The sequence below is a fragment of the Pavona decussata genome, unplaced genomic scaffold, assembly GCF_977016875.1.
Source record: "Pavona decussata unplaced genomic scaffold, jaPavDecu1.1 SCAFFOLD_31, whole genome shotgun sequence".
NCBI classification, from domain to species: Eukaryota; Metazoa; Cnidaria; class Anthozoa; order Scleractinia; family Agariciidae; genus Pavona; species Pavona decussata.
This window is the reverse complement of record NW_028145454.1, coordinates 597151-616858: the sequence shown is the minus strand read 5'-3', so window position 1 is coordinate 616858 and position 19708 is coordinate 597151. Positions and strand designations below refer to the sequence as shown.

The 19708-nt window shown below is 40.1% G+C and overlaps 2 protein-coding genes across 2 annotated transcripts; both read left to right on the top strand.

Annotated features, from left to right (window-relative positions):
- On the top strand, positions 1–4676 carry LOC146484728 (matrilysin-like). Its single transcript, XM_085104428.1, has 5 exons — positions 1–84; positions 907–1277; positions 2163–2473; positions 3869–3892; positions 4576–4676. The coding sequence occupies exons 1-5, from the start codon at positions 1–3 to the stop codon at positions 4674–4676; spliced, it is 891 nt and encodes a 296-aa protein (XP_084960554.1).
- Positions 4677–14168: 9492 nt separating this feature from the next.
- Positions 14169–19426, top strand: LOC146484727 (cytochrome P450 1A1-like). The gene is made up of 2 exons (XM_085104462.1): positions 14169–14489; positions 17637–19426. Exons 1-2 carry the CDS (start codon positions 14339–14341, stop codon positions 19043–19045), a joined length of 1560 nt encoding a protein of 519 aa, XP_084960588.1. The 5' UTR covers positions 14169–14338; the 3' UTR covers positions 19046–19426.
- Positions 19427–19708: the final 282 nt, after the last annotated feature.

Genomic DNA, 19708 nt, shown 5'->3' with positions numbered 1-19708 from the left:
ATGTTGCGTTTAATCTTGCTAGCCATTGTCGCCTCACAGGCGCTTGTCTTTGGTGCCTTCACGGATGACAACAGCATGGCGTTGGTAGGTAGCCGCTTAGTTTTCTTTTAAATTGAAAAGTACCTTTAGTTAAGTAAAATGATCAAACATGTCTTGTTTCCATAAGTAGAAAAGTTACTGAAAAGATGGACCGGGTCAGTTTAGTCACTTGCTACTAATTAAAGAATTATCTATTGGATTCAATTGAAAATGGGATAATATCGACGCCAATGCAACTTTTAATTCATTGTTTTTATAATGACAAACTTTTTTTTTTTTAAGTTTTGGGGGTCGTTTTAACTATAATTGTTTCTAAAGTAGGCTATCATCTTTGACAGAGGGAAATTTGTGCAAAGAAACAGCCCTGCATTTAGTTTGATCATTTAATTAGTTCAATGTTTAGGTGTCAGGAACAACTTAAAAACATAAACACCTCACTCGAACGTTTTCATCTACTCAAAAACTCGAGGACCGCATGCCATCGAACGCACAAGTACGGTGCAACTTCCCTGGGCCGACCCATAGCAATTCTTGTTATACTTTTACTTAATATAGCAGAGTAGGTTTGTTTATACTTAGTATATAGTTTCATCAGTAAAGTGTTCCATGTGTTCGAATTATCTGGACAATAACTTTTTAGCTATCATGTATCATCGCTTTTTTCTTATCTGATGAAGGTTAGTTTTGTCTAACCGAAATATTGGGTAATATTATAAAAATAATAGCTGTTCGAACAGCCTTGTATCTTTCAAGTTTTTCTGTTTAGTCTATTGCTGATCCTGATCTATACAAAGATCCAGCTACAAAATGGAGTCATTGAAATATTCTCCCTTAACCTAATCAGACAAATTATTGTTTCTTTCCCAGAACTTTTTGACCCAATACGGATACATATCGCGGACTCGTTCAGGAAATAGCGACGTGCAAACAGCCATCAAGAACTTCCAAAACTTCGTTGGGCTGCCTGCGACTGGTGTGCTAGATGAGGCAACCATCAACCAAATGCAACAACCTCGTTGTGGAATTCCGGACGTCGATGAGCAAGGTCGCGTGAAGAGGTACAGAACTGGCTCCAAGTGGAACAAGAAGCAACTGACATACTACGTTGAACATGGAGCTGATTTGACGCGATCGGCACAGGACCGCATATTCGAGAAAGCGCTGAAATACTGGTCTGATGTATCCGGGCTGTCCTTCTCTAAAGCAAGCAGCGCAAGGACTGCTGACCTCAAGATCAGGTAAATATGACATGTCTTTGTTTCCTCAAGCTTCGGAAATATTTGGTTCCGCTTCTCCCTGGCCTTCCCCAGGTGAACGAGGCAAGGGTTCTCCCGGGAGGTGTGTAAGCCACAAGTTCATGTCATCGTTCAACCTTGTGTCATGTAATATGGTTGCGTCTTTCAGTTAAGAAATCGTACGGGCAATTTTTTGGCTTGAAATCTTTCAACCAAAATAGGAACACTTTTCATTGTTTCCTGGAGATTGTCATAAACCTTTTAATGTTGAGAATTATCATGTTAGGTACATCGGTTGTGTACTTGGCAACTTTGAGATATTTTTAAAAGAGAAGACACGAAGAAAGGCAATGATATGGTGGGGTTGGCGGGGGGGGGGGGGGGGGGGGCTGCGTGCTGAAAAACCTTGTTCTTGTTTATCCCAGCACACGGCAACATACCATTGGCTGTTGTACACAATTGTGGTCTAATTTTCCCAGAAGCCTTTGAGAGATTTGACGCCAGGACGACCACATGCTTGTTACCTGGTCGTCCTCGCTACTAATCTGTTCCTGATGTCATTTATTTTCGAAACTGTTAAATAATTCAACAATTTGTAAGCACAAAACTTAGTTCCTGTACCTCTGAACTGTTTGAAACCAGTTCAAATTTTCCAGCTAGATAAGGTTGTTAGCATTTAAATTAAAGAAAAAGAGTGGCCCTGCGTCGGTGAGGGAGTGGAAACTAATACTTGGTTTTATCAAGTGAGTTCAGATAACTTAAGGTAATTTGGCCGACGTATTTGGGATTTGAAGATTCGAGAGGATCCTCTCTTTCTCAAACCCAAAGAGCGCTCGTGGAATCATTGTTAATAGTATCCACTTTAAACCTGTATGTGTCTTTGTTTAGCTTTGGGGACAAAACTCACCGTGGGTCATCCGAACGGACATGCGCTTCTCCATTTGACGGACGTGGCGGTGTACTGGCACACGCCTTCTTCCCTTCTGATGGCCGCTCACACTTCGACGAAGATGAAAAATTCACCGACGGAACTTACAGCGGCACGAACCTGTTGTGGGTCGCGACTCATGAATTCGGACACTCGCTTGGTATCCACCATTCAAGTGTCAGGAATGCCGTTATGTATCCTTACTACACTGGGTACGTGCCGAACTTCAGGCTGCAGGCTGATGATATCTCTGCAATCCAGTCCTTGTATGGTAAGTGCAACAATTTAAAGCAAATTTTGAGGTTATTTTTTACCAGGGGCGCAGGGATGGCGCAGTGGTGAGAGCACTCGTCTCCCACCAATGTGGCGCGGGTTCGATCAGTCCTGGATTCGGCGTCTTGTGTGGGTCGAGTTTGTTGTTGGTTCTCGTCCTTGCTCCGAGAGGTTTTTCTCCGGGTACTCCTGTTTTCCCCTCTCCTCGAAAACCAACATTTCCAAATTCAGATTCGATCTGGATTACTGTCAAGCACTTTATCATGAGCCTCTGGTTCGGAAGGTTGCGCAAGCGCTCCCTCTGTTTTATTTTACTTTGCACGATCGAAGCCTAAATGCTTTGATCCCTATAAAAGGAACAGAAGATTTTGAATTTTCATACGTCTTAGATGGATATCGTTCCAAGAAGAAACTCGAGCCACGATGAAAAGACTCTAGTAAACATTCCCACTCATAACCTTTGTATATTTCCCATTAATGAGTTTGCAAACTATTAAAACTGGTGGAGAGCATCATTGAATGATGGAGAGTAAAAGGAAGCCAAAAACGTATTACTAAAGATCACACTATCCCGAAGGGGTGGCTTTTGCCATTTACAATGGCACTTGACTCGCCTTGAAGAGTGTCGATTTTCTGTCGTTCTGTTCTTAAGGTAACCAGAAAATTCCGTTATCGAGAATACTTTGGCCCATTTGATACCCAACTGAAATTCTTTTTTGTTTTGTTTGTTTCTTAATTATTTACAGTTAATGAATGAGTGAATGACTCACGAAGTTATGAACGCATCTTAAGTAACCACGAAAAGAAAGCCTGAAAATATTCATTTGACTTGAACGGGTTTCGAACGCATGACCTCTATGATACTGGTGCAGTGCTCTACCAATTGAGCTATCAAGCCAACTGGGAGTTGGTCATTTTATGAATTCGTAATATGCCCGTCGAGGTGAAGTAATGGAAGTGGAGTATATGAAATACATATATTTGAACTTCGGATGAAAGAATGAATAAGGAAGTGATCATCACTGTTGTGTACGCAACTTATTATAAGTAGTTACGAAAAGAAAGCCTGAAAAACTTCAGGTTTAAACACGATTCGAAGACGTAACCTCTGCGATACCGGTGCAGTGCTCTACCAACTGCATGAGCAATAAAGCAACTGGGAGCGATCATTTTGTGTTTCGTACTATAACTGCCGAGGTGGAAAAAAATTCAGGCGTACATAACTGCTATGGTAATTCACTTTTTCTTGCTTATTCGTTCGTTGGCAGTTCAATATATCAGTGTATTTCATATATTTCACATCCATGTTTTGTTTTTGTTTATAGTTTAAATAACTCGATGATTACTTATGCACCAATTTCTGCACAAAATCATTCTTTCCTTTAATTTGCAGGGACAGCAGCAGGCGGTGGTGGATGTAAGTGATACTATTTAATGACTTGCAGTATGGCATAAAATTGTGGCAGAGTTTTTTTTAATTTGGCAATTTGGCGGGACATTTTTGCGATTCATTTGGAGATATTAATGTTATCTGCGGGGACCTAAATTCTGCGTAATCCAACAGATCGAGAATAAGGGGATTTTTAATGATTAATCTGTTCGGAATCCGGCGGAAACACAGGTGTTATAGATAAAGACACCTTAAAAAAAAGATACGATTGTCCCTTATCAGGGTGCAGTAAGTCCAGGGAGATGGAGTACTCCCCTCCTATACGCGATAAGCCGTTTTTGTCAGAAATAGAGTGTAGATTTTAACCATATGGGTTATCACTGGTATGGATTTTACAGAAACGGGCATTGATTCTAGATACCAGTAGATGTGTCAGACCTGAAAACTAGTAGGTATGAAGTTTAGAGGCCAAGTCGGAAAATTACATATTTTGGTCTCGGAAATTGGGTCACAAGAAACGAGCCACACACTCCCACCAAAAAATTCCGAGTAGTCTCCCCACACCCCCACCCGGCCCGGGAGTTAGTCAGGCCATCCTGTGAGGTTTTACTATTCACTTCGATTACTTCTACGTTGTATGCTTGTTGCTTGTTTTTTGGGCTTTGCTGAAATGGTCCTCATATTTTAGTCTTTGTTTCGCTTCATTTTAGCTTGCAAAGATGACCATTCAAGTTGCCGGTCCTGGAAAATTTATTGCAACAATAACGATTACGTAAAGAAAAACTGCAAGAAAAGCTGCAATCGCTGCTAAACGGGTAGGCTAAATGAAAAATCAAAATACATTATAATCATGACCAATGATATGCTGTATCATTCTGAATTTGAGTAATGTGCTAAAAGTTTAGGTACTTCTTTTTGCACCATCGTCACAGTCAAATGGTAGTGGTATCTTTTTCCGTCGAAACTTCTGAGGCAGCTACACACTCAGTGAAAATATGTTGTAACACGGTATCACTAAGACGCCCAGTTGTTCAAAGCCTGATTGAGCAAATACTGGGTTAATGTGAACTTTGATTCGAGTTTAATTACTAATCAATAAGCATTTTTCTAAAAGACTTTTACCCTTCAGTTTTGACTTAGACTTTTCCTTACCTTTAGCTTAAAATCAGCTTTTAAAAGCATCTTTATCGAGCGAGATGAAAACTTCGATTAACTTTTAATCGGGGATTAGCGTAAATCGGCTTTCGAACAGTCTCGGCTGTAATGTATGTATTTTCGTCCCTCCCCACCACCCCTTCCCCCCCCCTCCCCCCCCCCCCCCCCACACACACACACCCGCAATGTTGTTGTCATAACTTTCTTTCACTCTGGCTTACTAAACTCAACATAGCAGCATTGAAGGGACGAAGGTGACCGTTTGTGACTGAGTGTGTCTGGTCATCACGCAACCCTCGTAGAACTAATACAGCCTGGAATTCTATACGTCATTTTGTAGATTATTTGTCTTCTTCAAGACCTGTATACCTTTCGTTTTCCAAAAAACACACCGAACAAACCTTTGTAGTATCTGTTTAAGTAAGTACCTTTTCAATAGCAATTCGTATTTTCTGTAGCCATCCGATTGCACTCTGAAGGTTTGAATCCTTCGGAAACAAAATACAACTGATCTGTTTCCGTGATCACGAGTGCCTACGTTGTATTTGTGATCTGACAAGAAACACACCAACAAGCATTAGAACCTAGTAAACTCGTTCGGTTTGGAATATATAAAATCAGCGATCTGAAAATTTTCCTATCATAGAACTCTGGGCCCAGTTGTTCAAAGCCCGATTAAGCTAATCCTGGGTCAACTTGAACTTTGATTCGAGTCTATTTACTAATCCAGAGGGGTTCGTCCAAAACATTTTTGTCCTTTGTTTTGCCTTAGAATTTTCTTTACCATTAGCTTAAAATGAGTCTTTAAAATCATTTTAAATGAGCGAGATGTAAACCTCGGTTAACTTTCAATCGTGGATTAGCGTTAATCGGCTTTCGAACAACCCGGCCCAGTACTTTAATGCCCGCGTTTTTAGGCTCTCTGTCAGGCTTGTACTCGCAATAAGTAAGTTTAATCGAACCAATGGTTTGCTTTCTTTTTATTCACAGATTTGCTGACAGAGAAACGAAACATGCAGTGAAGTTATTGCATATTTAAAAGTGTCAATAAAGCAGTTGAAAGCAATATATGTCTGCTCTGTGAATTGGCTTGTGTGTATTGTGGGTAGGAAGGAGCGAGGGGTGTGGGAACTAGAAAAAGGGGGAGAGGCAGGATGATAAAAGGAAGATGAACGATGATCGAGGCTTTTCAAGTTTACCAAAAAAAAAAATAAATAAATAAATAAAATAAATTTCACTACGGTGTTATGGTTGACACTTAAAAAAGGCGATTTAAATGTCTTTTGACTAAGCAAATTCCTTTGGCGCCGTAAATGGACGTAAATGTAAAGAAACCTGTTTGCACAATTCAAACTCGAAAAAGGATTTAGCTTAAAAACGTGTCTCCTTTTACGACTGCGCATACGTTGTGTGCATCTCAGGATGTTCCGTGAAACTCTGATTTCTTAGAAATTCAAAGATATTTTTGCGCGGTGTATGACTTTGCAAGAAAAGACTATCTCAGTAAGTGTTATTAAAATCTGAAAAGAAAATTGGGGGTAACCACGGATTTTTCAGAGATAGTCGAGCTTCAATTTGTAAAAAGAAAATTGGATACATTGTTTTTGTACGGTATTTTAAAGCTTTTTTGTATTATTGCTGTCTAATTGCTGTCTGAAAATGTATGTTTACCCCTATTTTCTTGTCAGATTTCAAAATCCCTTCCTACGATCTGCTTTTCCCGCATAGTCATAAACTGCGCAAAAATACTTCGGTATTAGTAGGCACCGTCATTAAGACAGAAACAGAAGGAAAAAAAAAAGTATACACACCACATGAGTTAGGCTGTTCCTACTCGAAAGCTAAATTTCCCCAAAATTTGGCAGCTTTCCCCTCCAATCTTTTTGTTTTTCTTTCAGTTTCTCTTCACTGACATTTTCACTTACATATTTAGACGACTTCGAACCATAAAACTACGGATGAAATTCAGTGGAACCGGATGGCAAAGAAGAACGATCGATTAGGGAACAGATTGATAGTATTGGACTGTAAACCCCAACAAATTTACCCACCTCTTCTACCACCATTTATCGTCTGTTACGTGTTAACAACAAAGTTGCAAAACGGCCTTTGCAAATTTGCCTTTGGAAAATTACAAAAGATCGCCACAAAGCGATAATACTACAAGAAATCCAAACCTTAAGAACTTTTTAATCATAAATGAAAAGAACCTTCGAATGACGATATTCAGTGTTACCAAGATTAACTTTGAAGAAAACTACAAAAGGCGATATTGCTTGACTGTTCAAAGAGGAAGTCATGTACTAACTAAAATCAATAAGCTCACAAGCAAGCAGCTGCACTTCAGTGAACAAAAACCTAATTTCAAAACAACTAAAAGTTAATTATATTGAAGTTGAGATACTAAAAGTATTTACAACCAGTTTCATGCATTCATGCCAAAAAAGCTAAAAACCAACAATAAAGCTGCAAACCATATCACAGCCATTATACCATGTAAATTTCAACAAAGTTGTGCTCTTAACATGCATTCGGCCAAGGTTCTTATATAAAAGAGGTTGCATTGTACTGTTGAAACTAATTAAATAAATTAATCACGTTGATGCGGCAGACTGAGGGAAGTCAATTGACTTGCTTCAAAACAGGCAAATATTAAGTTATTTATGCAAACAACAAGAAGGGAAGGTCGATCGTAACCTTAAACATTGATTTGATTTGTGAACGGCAAACTAGCCTGTGGGCGAGGGGGGAGGGGGGGGGGGAGGGAGGGAGGGTACGTGTGAGGAAACCAGGGGAGGGAGTGGGGAGAGAGATCGAGAGAGACGGGGGGTGGGGGTTAAATTTTCAGTATGTTTTTTGCGAGCTTAAGAGGAATAAGTTATCTTTAATTTGTCATCATCTTTACTCTTAGATTTTGTTCGACGTTTAGTTCTATTCACAATCTCAAAGTAAATTCCCTTTCAGTTCTTGCTGTTTGTTTGAATATTGGGCTAATTTAGTAACCGTGGTTTGAATAACTGACTCGACGTTAATGAAGTGAAACGTACAATTTAAAGGGAGAGTTTCACGGTTCGGCGCATGCGCGAGCGATAACGTAAGCGCTGTCAAGCCAATTGTTTTTGGACCAATTAGAAGCGAGTACACAACACCGGCGGGATACGGCGGGCAAGTCTTATAACTTGCTGGCATAAAAATAAAACTGACCGGCCAGTGTTTCGGTCACGTTTCAGAAAGAAACAAAAAGGCTGATCATGTAAAACACATGGGGATTTTTGCAGCGCCGCTTCGTGAATGTCCCATGACATTCAAGAAATGCCAGAACTTTTGCGAACGTATACGGTTTTATTTTAGTACAATGTCGATATCTCGCGGCATCGACCTTTTTTTATTACGCGCAGTTTGAAAAGCCGAGAAGCTCCCTCAAACTTATGTTCTTAAATCCAGTATTTCATCAACATTCAATGATAAACTTACTATAGTGTGTACGCTCGATAGCCTGATTTTATTAGACCAGCGAGAGGGCGAAGAACGAGAAATCCGCAAGCTTCAAGGAGCGCTGCGACCGTTTAGTAACAACAACACTGAGCGTCCTTCCGAGATGCTGGAATGCATTTGAGAAAACTCTGCCATGGTGGCAAATCAAAACTGCCTTTGCCATTCGCAACGACCATAATTTTATAGATAAATGAATACCTTACAATAGTTTTTGTAGTTTGCCGCAAATCTTTTGGATTTTTTTTCTACTGCCCGCTATTCTAGCCCGCTAATAGACGACTACAACTAACTCGCACATTTGATCTCATATTTATTCGCTTCGCGTCTCACTGTTGTACAATTTTTTCCATCCAAAGCAAAACACTGATGTTTGATGCTGTTTGTCCTTCGAATTCTCCGTTTTTGACAGTTGCCTTCCATATGAACAAACAGTACGATTGAAATCTAGAAAATCCTCGCGAGTTCATCCAAAGCCATTTCCAGCGAAAGCAGATGTGTCGCGAAATCGTTGTCTATTTTAAACAGACTTATCTCTATACCAATTTTCCACGTTTGGTGGACGTATCTTGTTAACCACACAGGATTTCTACATCCACTCCACTCTGTCCGCTTTAACTTCTGTGCCTCCAGAGAGTCCACAGAACGTCCCGTCGCCGGTCGGCCGCGACGTCCCCTTGCCGATCCATCGGCAAAAATGTCGTTTTCGGATGCTAAAACACTTTTAACCTTACAAAAATCGAACTTTATTTACAACAGGAAACAAAGATTATAAAAAGTGAAGAACGAAGAGCGGATGATCCAAATTCGGGCGCGATTTCAACAGATTGTTCCACCACAAGCTCGCATCGAATTTAGTTTTGAGCCGGTCTGCTCGCGCATGCGCTTGACCGTGAAACTCGGCCTTTAAACCAAGAATAGACTAAAAATTACTCTAAAAAAGGGAGTGTGGAATGAGGGTGGAATGAGAGGGGACCAAGGTAAGGATAGTAGTAATAGTCTGCCCCAGAAAGTGATATTCTTTGCCGCGTGCACAAGACAATCTGTTCACTGCGTGAAAATAGGCCGACTTGAATAACTTGTAACTCCACTTAGTTGTGATACATTAGTTATTACAGTTTTACCTGTTATTATTCAACCTCACTCGTTGGGATTAAATTAATTAAGGAACCCGAGAGGTCATGTTATTTTGAGCCTAATTTTTTTTGTGCCAGTTTTGCGGACACTTTTGTAGTGATAACAACTTGTCGAATGGACGCCAGTTACTTAACTAAGATTATTGTTATTCTACTTTTATCTAGTATTTCACACTGACAATTTTATTAACGTTTTTGAGTTTACAAAACAGAAGTGGTTCCTGCTGGGCGCAAATTTCTATTTCTGGGTTAAGGCGCCTTTATACCTCCAACATGCTGTGAAACGCTTGGAGAAACACGTTGTTCCTAAAATAGCTTTTAAGGTTAGTTCCATGGGAAAAACGGACAAAATTTAGTATTACATAACTATTGTTATTTATATACATACGCACTCGGAAACGGGTTTTTAAACCTTGGTCATTTTGCCTTAACATTGGGCATTTTTACCGGCACTATTGACAAAAATAGCGCATATATTTTTTTTGCCTTTTTGGCCTTGGCATTCTTGAAAATTTTATCTTTTATTCGGGAACAGAGAACTGTTTCCAACGACCAAACGTTTCGCTTTGAAATTAATATAGAACGGCATTCTTCTATTAACAGTGCCCTTATACCCAAAAAGAAAAGAGTAATCCAACACGAGCGACATCGCATAAGTCTATCGATCTATGCTCCGATTGGAGAAACCGAGCAGTTAGCAGAAGGAGACAAAATTTTTCTGGTTTCCCGGACAATTGGATCCCCGACCCTTGCAAGGTATACCTAGATTTCTGAAAGAGTTTGTTTCCTGGAAATTTCCGTCCCATTTGATCCCATGGCCGGAATTTCCGGAAATTTTGCTACAAAAGATAACCGGACAGGATGACCTTAGCTTGTTGTTACTATTGGGCGGCAGGCCACACCTACGATACAGAGACCGACACTCTTGAATTGCTGGCTGCGTCTTTAAAGGGCATTTGACACTCTTCTGCGCATGTGCGGCGATTTGATTTCTGATCCGACGGAACAGTTTTCAAAGTAGGCATCTGCGAGGAAAATCTTTTTCCATCTACCTTGTGAAGCTTGTAGAAGTGAAAATAACGATATCGAGGAACTGTTTGGTCATTTGTGAGGGATTGAAATTGCACATTTTGTATTTTTATGTGAATTTCGTCGAGAAAATCGATGTCCTCGAGAGGAGGATTGGACGAAACAAGTTTCTGCAAGGCTGGCTCGTAGCCGCCTTGTTTCAAAAGAAAAGAAAGAAAAAACGAAGAAAAAAATGGGAGGACGAGCATCGGAAACTTTATGTTGCTGCCGATGTACACGCCAGTTGGAAGAAATTAAAGTGTATGTGCTTGTATTCCACGGACACGGCCTTTGCACAACATCTTTTATCGCACATGCGCGTTATCGTGACAAAGGCCCTTTAAGCAGTCCGTCTCACGGTTTTCTGTACACTAAAACAAGTGAATATCGGGTTTGAAAGTCAAGGTGAATGAAATGACCAGTAGAATGATCTGTTTAAAGTATCTTGAATAACAAAACTTATTAAAAATCGGCCGCTTTTATTTTCTTTGTTTGCCCCGGTGCCATAATTTAAAATCAACATTAAATTAGTATTGTGCAAAAAAGCATCACTTAATGTGTCGTTTTAAAAGAGTGGGTGTCTTGGTTTTGAATGCTCAAAAGTTTTGAATCGTACAGATTTAGAAATTTGTATTTCAATCAATCATATCGTGCACATAGCAAAGCATTACAAAATATGGTATACAAGCAAATTGTGCGCTTTTGTTTCACTGGAGACGAAAAGGTCATGTTGATCATTCACTGACATCTAAGTGATTTGTAGGGGAAACGTGTTTCTGCGCCCCCAACACACACACCATTTTAGACGAAAATTAGTCACTCTTGTGTCTCTTCCATACTACGACACATCCGGCCCGATTTACTTACCTTAATTTAATTAGTTTTGGTTAAGTTGAAAATTAATATTGTTCTGTGTGACGTGATGGACAACAAGGCCGTTCATGTTTGAATAACTTAATTAATTTACCCCTGGGCAAATGAAAAATCCGTCTGCCTTTCTACAGAATACGTCAGTCACAGAAGGCTGAGCGGTAGATTCTGCCTTGGGTGCTGTCGTTGTTATTATAGTATGGATATCAAAAGAAGACTGAAAGTTTGTTAACATCGCACTCGTATCGTATTGAATTGAAAGGCCGGTATCGATTTAGTGGGCCATTGATCAGGGGCACCCTGAATGGCTCGTTTCGGCGGAATATCTGTTTAGAGGGACTCAGCCGCGGCCACGAAACTTCGTATCAAATCGTGATGAAAAACTAGAGTTTTCTTTAGGGAAATATCACCTCAAACTTTCAAAACACCGGCAAACTAATTCCTTTTGTTTTGGGAGGGACAAATATGTCGCTTAATCCGGCTGGCGTTTTCAGAAAGCCAACAGCATCTCGGATATTCAACGAATAAGATTCCCTTCCCTAAAACTTTTTGTCCCTTGAATTTTCAGCTAAAGAATCCAAACAAACCGAAATGTGTTAGGTTACAAAGGTTAGAAAGGCCAGACACAACAAAAGAAAATAAAAATATCGGGGACATCGTTAAAGTATGTCAAAATAGTCTCGCCCTGATATGATGACTGTTGATACACTTCGACATTTACATCTATAACCTGCAAGATGCTAGTCAGGACGGTTTGCAAGTACAGACCCTACTCTATTTTTAACCAAAGCAACTCAAAAAAACATACACCGGTTTTGAAGAAAGTAGCGGTGTGCCATGAAAACGTCTTGTGAAGCTTACAAATGCCTTCGCCGGCAAGCAGTGACCACTCGTAGGAGACGTTAAGGTTATGTAACAACTTCCCCCTGGAAACTTCCACCGATGCTTTCCTGTTGATTTATAGACAAGATAGCTGAATCAAGGTCAATAAATTCATGCTTGACGATATAGTGGAAGCAGAATGTAAGAGCGCATACTTAGATAGAACAGATACGTATACACCACTGAAGTGACTGCAACTGCACTATTAATTGCTACCTTGAGGATCGTTGCAAAATAAAAGATCTGGAGGGGTCTATCTAGGAAATAGTTAGGTTTATATAAATGAAATACTTCTTTTATCCTTAGTAAACAATTCCGCCAAACGGATACAACTTGTCAATACTTTCGAGAACTTTAGAAACTTTAATTATCAGCGCTTTTGGCCTTGCATGCAGCCAAAATAGAAATAAATATAGTCTCAGACAAAGGACGTTATCTCGTGATATTTCCGCTCGAGATGGGTCTTTTTAGCTTATCTAGTGTCAGGCTGATGGCACTCAGCGCCTTAACTACTAAAGGTGTTGCCCTAGATTCGCCCATAACAAACAGTACTGCTTGAAAAAGCCGCTCTTTTAGCCGTATTATCGACATTATCCGCAGACTCAAAATTCAGAACCAACCCGAGGAACCAAGCATAATAAAAAGAGCGGTGGCTAAGTATTGTTCGATAGCTTCATTTTCACGACTTAACTTCACGTTTTCTTTCACAGATTTTAGACTTAACCCATAGCATAACTCGACATTTGCGCCTAGGAGTGCCGACGCATACCTAAGCTGTCTAGTGTAGCTCAATCGGAGAGGCCACACACGTCACATGACACGTGGATGGTGAACTGCTAGAACTGGACTGTGGACCCACCGTTTCCCATTTATTACCAAAACTTAGAGTGAGAATTGAAAGTAGCTGAATCGTTCAAACCCGACGTGCACATCCCTCTACTTCTTCCGTGTTGCTTTTACAAGCGCGTGAGGTTTAAACCGAGCAGAAGACTACTGATCTCGACCTTAAAACGCAAATTTTAAAACTTATCACATGAGTGGCACGTGCAGATAGGTTTAACGGAGGCAACCTTTCACCCATGAACAATCTCTCTACCAATCATTTCCATCCAGATATTAACAGCACTCAGACATCAATTACTTTAATTGTCTTCAATTCAAATAGCCTCGCAACTGACATAATTATAACGGTTGACCAAAATTGGTATTCGGTCAAGCATAAACGCTGGGATATTTTTATCTGTCGATCAGTGACCCTAGAGCAATGTAATCAATTTTGGAAATCACAGCGAGGGCGCTGCAGAAAATAGCAACCATTGTGACCTTTTTGGGTAATTATATCTGTTAATAGATTTAAAACCATCAAAGGGCTACCGGGTATCATTAATTATTGAGCTACCTAGGTTTAGCTGTGCATGGTGGATTTCATTTCTGATTCCCTTTCCGTTTAATAGCATCAACACCTCTCACTATAAGTTGCATATATTTCAATTAGGAGTCCATTTCGAAGCCGGAAGAAAACTGCTAAAGGTAGTAACAGGATCAAAACTGCGGTCAAAACACTTTGGGGAAGCGTTTAAACGCCGCTGACACCACAATAACAGCGTTCCGAAGTAGCATGCTCTGCAGCACACAAAGGAGCACTCGCTCAAAACGTGAACCAATAAATTACTGTCTTTTTATTGACACCAAAAGAATAGCGTGCTTATAGCCGATAAATAGATAAGAGTTCACCCGGGTGTAAACAATTTGTTCGCATACATTTATACTCAATACTTCTCTCTTGAGACCATTTGAACCTTGGACACCGAGCAGCAAAGTACGAGCCGGAGAACAGGGAACATTTTCCGCTTCCTTTAAACCCCTCAACATGAGCTTTCCGTTCGCAATTGAAGAGTTTTCATCGATCGGTCAGATTTTCTTCCTCTGTTTTTTGCTTTGTGTCTTCCTCACTGGAAAAGCAATATGGGAGCATTCTTTGTCCAAGCTACCTCCAGGACCTTGGGGCCTGCCAGTCATAGGTAAGAATTAGTTCAAGCATTTCAGATTAGTTTCTCTACCGTGTCTTGGATAATGATCATTTTTGTAGAGTGCTTTATGGAGATCGACAAATTTCGCTAGTTCTGAACTGCTGAGCACTTGCAAAAGTTAAAATACATAATTTTATAAGCACTTGTTAGCGCTACATGGAACCATGCGGGTAAATTTTAGTTATTTTCATTCTTCAAAAAGTTGTTGTTAAAGAAGTCTCGCTTTAAAGAAGCTGTATGCCCTCAAAAGAAAAAGTTAACAAAACCGGATTTAGCTCAATGTAATCTCTCTATACAATATAGTCTCTGTGACTAAGTTGGGTCGTTTGGGTGCCTTTTTTATCTCTATAAAAAAACCCCTCGATTTCTTAACTTTGACGCCTTCTAACTATACAAAGGCTAAAAATTCTGACAAAAGTCCTCAAGAAACTTTCTGCAAAGCAATAACTCTTTCTCGGCAAGAAAGACTCTTTGTTCTCAAAATCACCGATAAAACTGCATAATGAATGAATTAATTATTGAGTCAGTTCCATTGCATGACACAAGCGTACCGACAGGGTCTATGTTGCGTGCTCTTCGCCGAATTACTACAATAATGAACTACTGTTTATCTTTAATGCCTTTTTTTTTCTACCAAAAAGACCCAATGCTTGGCTTCAGCAAAGACCAAAATTAACGCGAGGCAAGATCGCCAATTATTTAAGCTCTTCTTTGGACGGTTTCAGGAGATACATATTAAACAATTTTAATCCGTGTTCGACTGAGTTTAAGTCTGCTTACGTACGAAAAATAATATTGTTTTCAATAATCTTTATTTGGTAATGATTGTGTGCCTGGGATAAAAAAATTCACGAATGCTTAGTTTAGGTGAATTAATGTAAAACGAAAAGTTGCGGAACTTAAAACCAAGTGCTTAACTGAACCGGACGAACTGACAAAAAGTTAGCTAACTAATTTTATTTTAAGCCTGACAACACTAAAATTTCATTTTGAAGGACTATTCACAACCTTATTGTTCCCTCCAACGGCGTCTCAGCAACTAAAAACTTTGACTTATTTCATTGTTAGACCTTTTTACATCCGTACATAAAGCGAAACTGGACTTTGACACTGCATAATGCGTAAAGGAATTAGCTCAATTGCCAAGGGAATGTCTTGCAACATTTCACGTGAACACAGATTGTTTTGCTTTATTCTTTTCTGGAACGTAAACATATTTGCTTTTAGTTCAGTGTACCAGTTGATGATGGATGTGACTTCCATTGTTTTGACATCATCGCGAGTTTCTGTGAACAGGCTCAAATTAACTCCGCACTTCTAATATCTTAAGCCCTGAGAAAAATGCAGAAAGCAGAACACGTTAACCCCTAGGCGCCGTAACATTGATAAAATTTGTCAAATCTCTTGGTTGATAACCATGATTATCGTCCATTGAACTGCGTGGTTAAACATTTCTGCTTTCTGCCGGCTGTCAGATTACCTTCTAAATGACGTCAGTTACTACTCATTTTGATGACCTTTGTCAAAAGACTGTTACAGCGAAAACTGCCTTAGCACTGATTAAGTAGACTGGCAGCGGAGACAAGACCAAATTAATGTTTTAGTTAGGTAATGAACTATCCCCAGTTATTTGGCCGGATATGGAATGCCTCATTTTTTTATTGTCCCTATACTAGTGAAACTGTTACAGTTTTGATAACCTCGAGAAGTTTTGATCGATCATTGGGCAGGGTTTTAGAATTCTTGGTGCAATTCTATGAACAAGCAATCAACGTTGAATCACTGATCCAAAGCCAAAAGTAAACATACTTTACAAAAAAAAAAATCTCATTTGCACCGGCTAAACAAGTTTTGTATAGATTTCCGGGCTAAAAACTCCCGCATTTGCTGAAATGCAGAGTTAACATCGGTAGAATTTTATGCACAACGATACAACAATTTTAAGTACAAACGTTTTCGAAGCACACGGCTGTTTCGGGCCATCGAAGCATCCCAGTTAACAAGGTTTCATTATTCAGTTGAGAGGAAACCAAATTAAAAGGAGCAAACACGCTTTTCATTGACAGGTTTAGGGGTACTAACAGTACATATAACCAAGAAGTCGACATAGGCGCCCGCACAAGTAAAACATCAGTTAACGACCGGACTCTACCTCGGCCGCGAGTTAAAGATACTTATTCCAACTTTTCGTCTCCAAGCTCGCCTTATCGCCCGATATCAATGATCTGTTATCTTTGAGTTTATTGGATATGATAAAAAGAATCCTGACAACAAAAGACGAATTGTGGTTAACATATAGTGGCAGGCCAATTAATATTGCACGCATCACTTCAACCAATTATCAAAGCGCATTACGTGCCAATTTCCTTAGCCACTGGAAAGAACAAAGCCCTGTACTGTAGCGGCTAATAAGAAACCCTAGTTTCCCCGCACTCGATCGAGGTTTAAGGCACATGCTATTTCAAGGTGGTTTCTGTTCATCAGCAAGATTTTATTTTGTTTCGAAGACCAATTATTCCTCGAATAAATTTCATCAACTTTGAATGAGCTCTGAAAAAACTGTTCTAAGTGCGTATTGCTCAATCTTGTTTGTACACGTACATAAGAAAATTAACAAAGCAGCCACAAACTACGTGCTCGTGGTCACAAATAAGCTCCCCAAAGAAACATAAACAAGTTTGTAAACTGGTAGTAATTACATGGTCCATAATCAAGTATTCAAGTAACATGTCTAAAACATGAGTACACTGAGTACATAATGACCCAATTTCCATGATTCACGCCCATCGTTAGGCTTTTAGCACGAACGCGTGACTTCTGCCAAGGCAAATTAGCTTTACCTTCCCCCTACCCCGTAGGGTTCGGTTTTATGAAAACAAAATAATTATAGTAAAATAGAAATTTGAAAGGGGGTGTTCCCATCTAAAAAATAACATACCGTATGTGATGATACAAAAGGTCGTCCAAATGAAGTTTTTTTGTGACACAATCGGCCTTGAAGAGGCACTAACAGTGTTAACAAGTTCACTTTAAACTTAACACTAACAATGCGGAATGCCTGACACGAATTTAGTCCCCACACTGAATGCTTCTGGAGGATTCTCACTCATTTAATATATGTATTTTATTTTATAACAGGCGCTTGTTTTCGCCTTGGAAAGTACCCACATCTTGATTTCACCAAAATGACACAGAAGTATGGCGATATGTTCAGCCTTATGCTCGGAAATCGTTTGGTTGTGGTGCTAAACGGAGTGGATGCCATCCAAGAAACCATCATCAAGCACTCGATTGCCTTCGCTGGGAGGCCAAATCTCCACACCTTCCAAGTAGCCAATCCCCAAGGAAACAGCCTTTCCGTAGGTGATTACTCCCCCCAATGGCGGCTTTCTCGTAAGATCAGCGTTGGTGCCATTCATAACTTCGTAAAGAACACAGACACTTTGGGAGAGAAACTGCTGCATGAATCTGAGCGCTTGATTCACTGCTTCAAACAACAAGCGGGAAAGCCTGTAGACGCCCTAATAACCCTTAGGTGCGCCACAGCGAACATCATCCTCAACGCGCTGTTTGGAGTCGAGCGTTCGTACGACGACGAAGGACTCCGAGAAATGCTCACAATCGCTAACAATTTCCGAAAGGCGGTGACTGGTAGCAGCCACGTTGATTTCCTGCCGCTGCTAAAGTATCTTCCCAATAAAGCACTTTCAAGCCTTGCCCTGACAATGAAGGTTATATTGGGTGGTATCAGCCAGATGTTTGAGAAGAACAAAGAAACCTATGAAGACGGACAGGTTCGCAATATCGCAGACAGTTTTGTCAGCGTTGTTGAGAAAGAAACTGAGAAAGAAAAAGAAAATCGCCCAGCAGGAGAAGATGCCCTATGCATGGCTCCAGTGCTCAGCGACGAACAAATCGTTCCAGTGTTGGCAGACCTGTTTGGTGCTGGTTTTGATACTTCATCCATCACCCTGTACTGGAGTTTGGCTTACCTGATGAAATATCCCGACATTCAGAGTCAGCTACATGACGAATTAGATCATGTTATCGGCCGAGAACGTCTGCCAACCCTGGAAGACATAGAGTCACTTCCTCTTCTGCAAGCTACAGTATGTGAGCTGTTAAGGGCGACCAGCGTCGCGCCACTCTCAATGCCTCGATCCACGACCTCCGAAACAACCATCCGAGACTTCACAATCCCGAAAGACACAGTCATCTTCGTCAATCTGTGGTCAGTGCATCACGATCCTGAAGCCTGGAAAGACCCAGATGTTTTCAATCCCAAGCGATTCTTGGATAACGCAGGCCAGCTGATTGATCCCAAGTTCTTCGGGAGCTTCATGCCATTCTCGGGAGGTCGTCGTAAATGCCCTGGGGAACATCTGGTCTTGAAAACAGTGACCACTTTCCTTGGGGCGCTGCTTCACAGCTTCCGTTTTACACAGGATGGGTTGCCAGCCGAGTATCAAGGGATTAATCTTCAGGGACAGCCCGGCCTCACCTTGATGCCAGAAGCATTTTACGTGAAAATAGAAGAACGGTTTTAAAGAGACTTCAGCGTGTTAGAAACGATCTCTAAATACCTACATAAGTCTACGTTTTGATATTTGTAGAAATGACAGTGTTCAACATTTTGTGCCAAATATATATAGCGCATCTTCTCAATCTTTGTTAAATGTTCAAATTGATACGCAAGCGCTTTCATATCGTCCAGAAGACTATGTATCTATAAAAAAAAGCTTTCAGTTATTCAACTTTTTTATATATTCTTGTGCTCGTTCTAATCCCAGATAATATATCAGCAAGTGTTTAAGAGGAACAGCGGGAAGTCTGTTTTAAAAATGTTTATATGTATTAGTTGTTTAGTGATATCTTGCTTAAGAACTAAGCAAAGTGCGTTAACCTTCAATAAATTTTTTTAAACAAAATACGGTAGTTTTGTGGTGTTGAGATACCAGACAGTAAAGTCAGTAAAATTTATATCAAAAAAATACTTTACTGAACTTTCTCCACAAGGATTTACTCAAATGGATAAACTCAGCTCAACACAACATGCATGATAGTCTTAAAATATTTTTATATAGAAGTGGATGGGAAGATATTGATTGGAACGTTAAACTTTCGAACGCAGTGCTATAGGAAGGCAGAATTCCGGATTTCCGTCAGAATCGATAACTTTCCAATACGACAAAATTAACGAAACACAGCGC

Bases quoted from the DNA above. Each gene is read 5' to 3' on its own strand.
- LOC146484728 (XM_085104428.1), top strand. From the start codon at position 1: ATGTTGCGTTTAATCTTGCTAGCCATTGTCGCCTCACAGGCGCTTGTC. The intron at 85-906 runs GTAGGTAGCCGC...TTTCTTTCCCAG, and splicing joins ATGACAACAGCATGGCGTTG to AACTTTTTGACCCAATACGG. The intron at 2,474-3,868 runs GTAAGTGCAACA...TTTAATTTGCAG, and splicing joins TGCAATCCAGTCCTTGTATG to GGACAGCAGCAGGCGGTGGT.
- LOC146484727 (XM_085104462.1), top strand. From the start codon at position 14,339: ATGAGCTTTCCGTTCGCAATTGAAGAGTTTTCATCGATCGGTCAGATT. The intron at 14,490-17,636 runs GTAAGAATTAGT...ATTTTATAACAG, and splicing joins TTGGGGCCTGCCAGTCATAG to GCGCTTGTTTTCGCCTTGGA.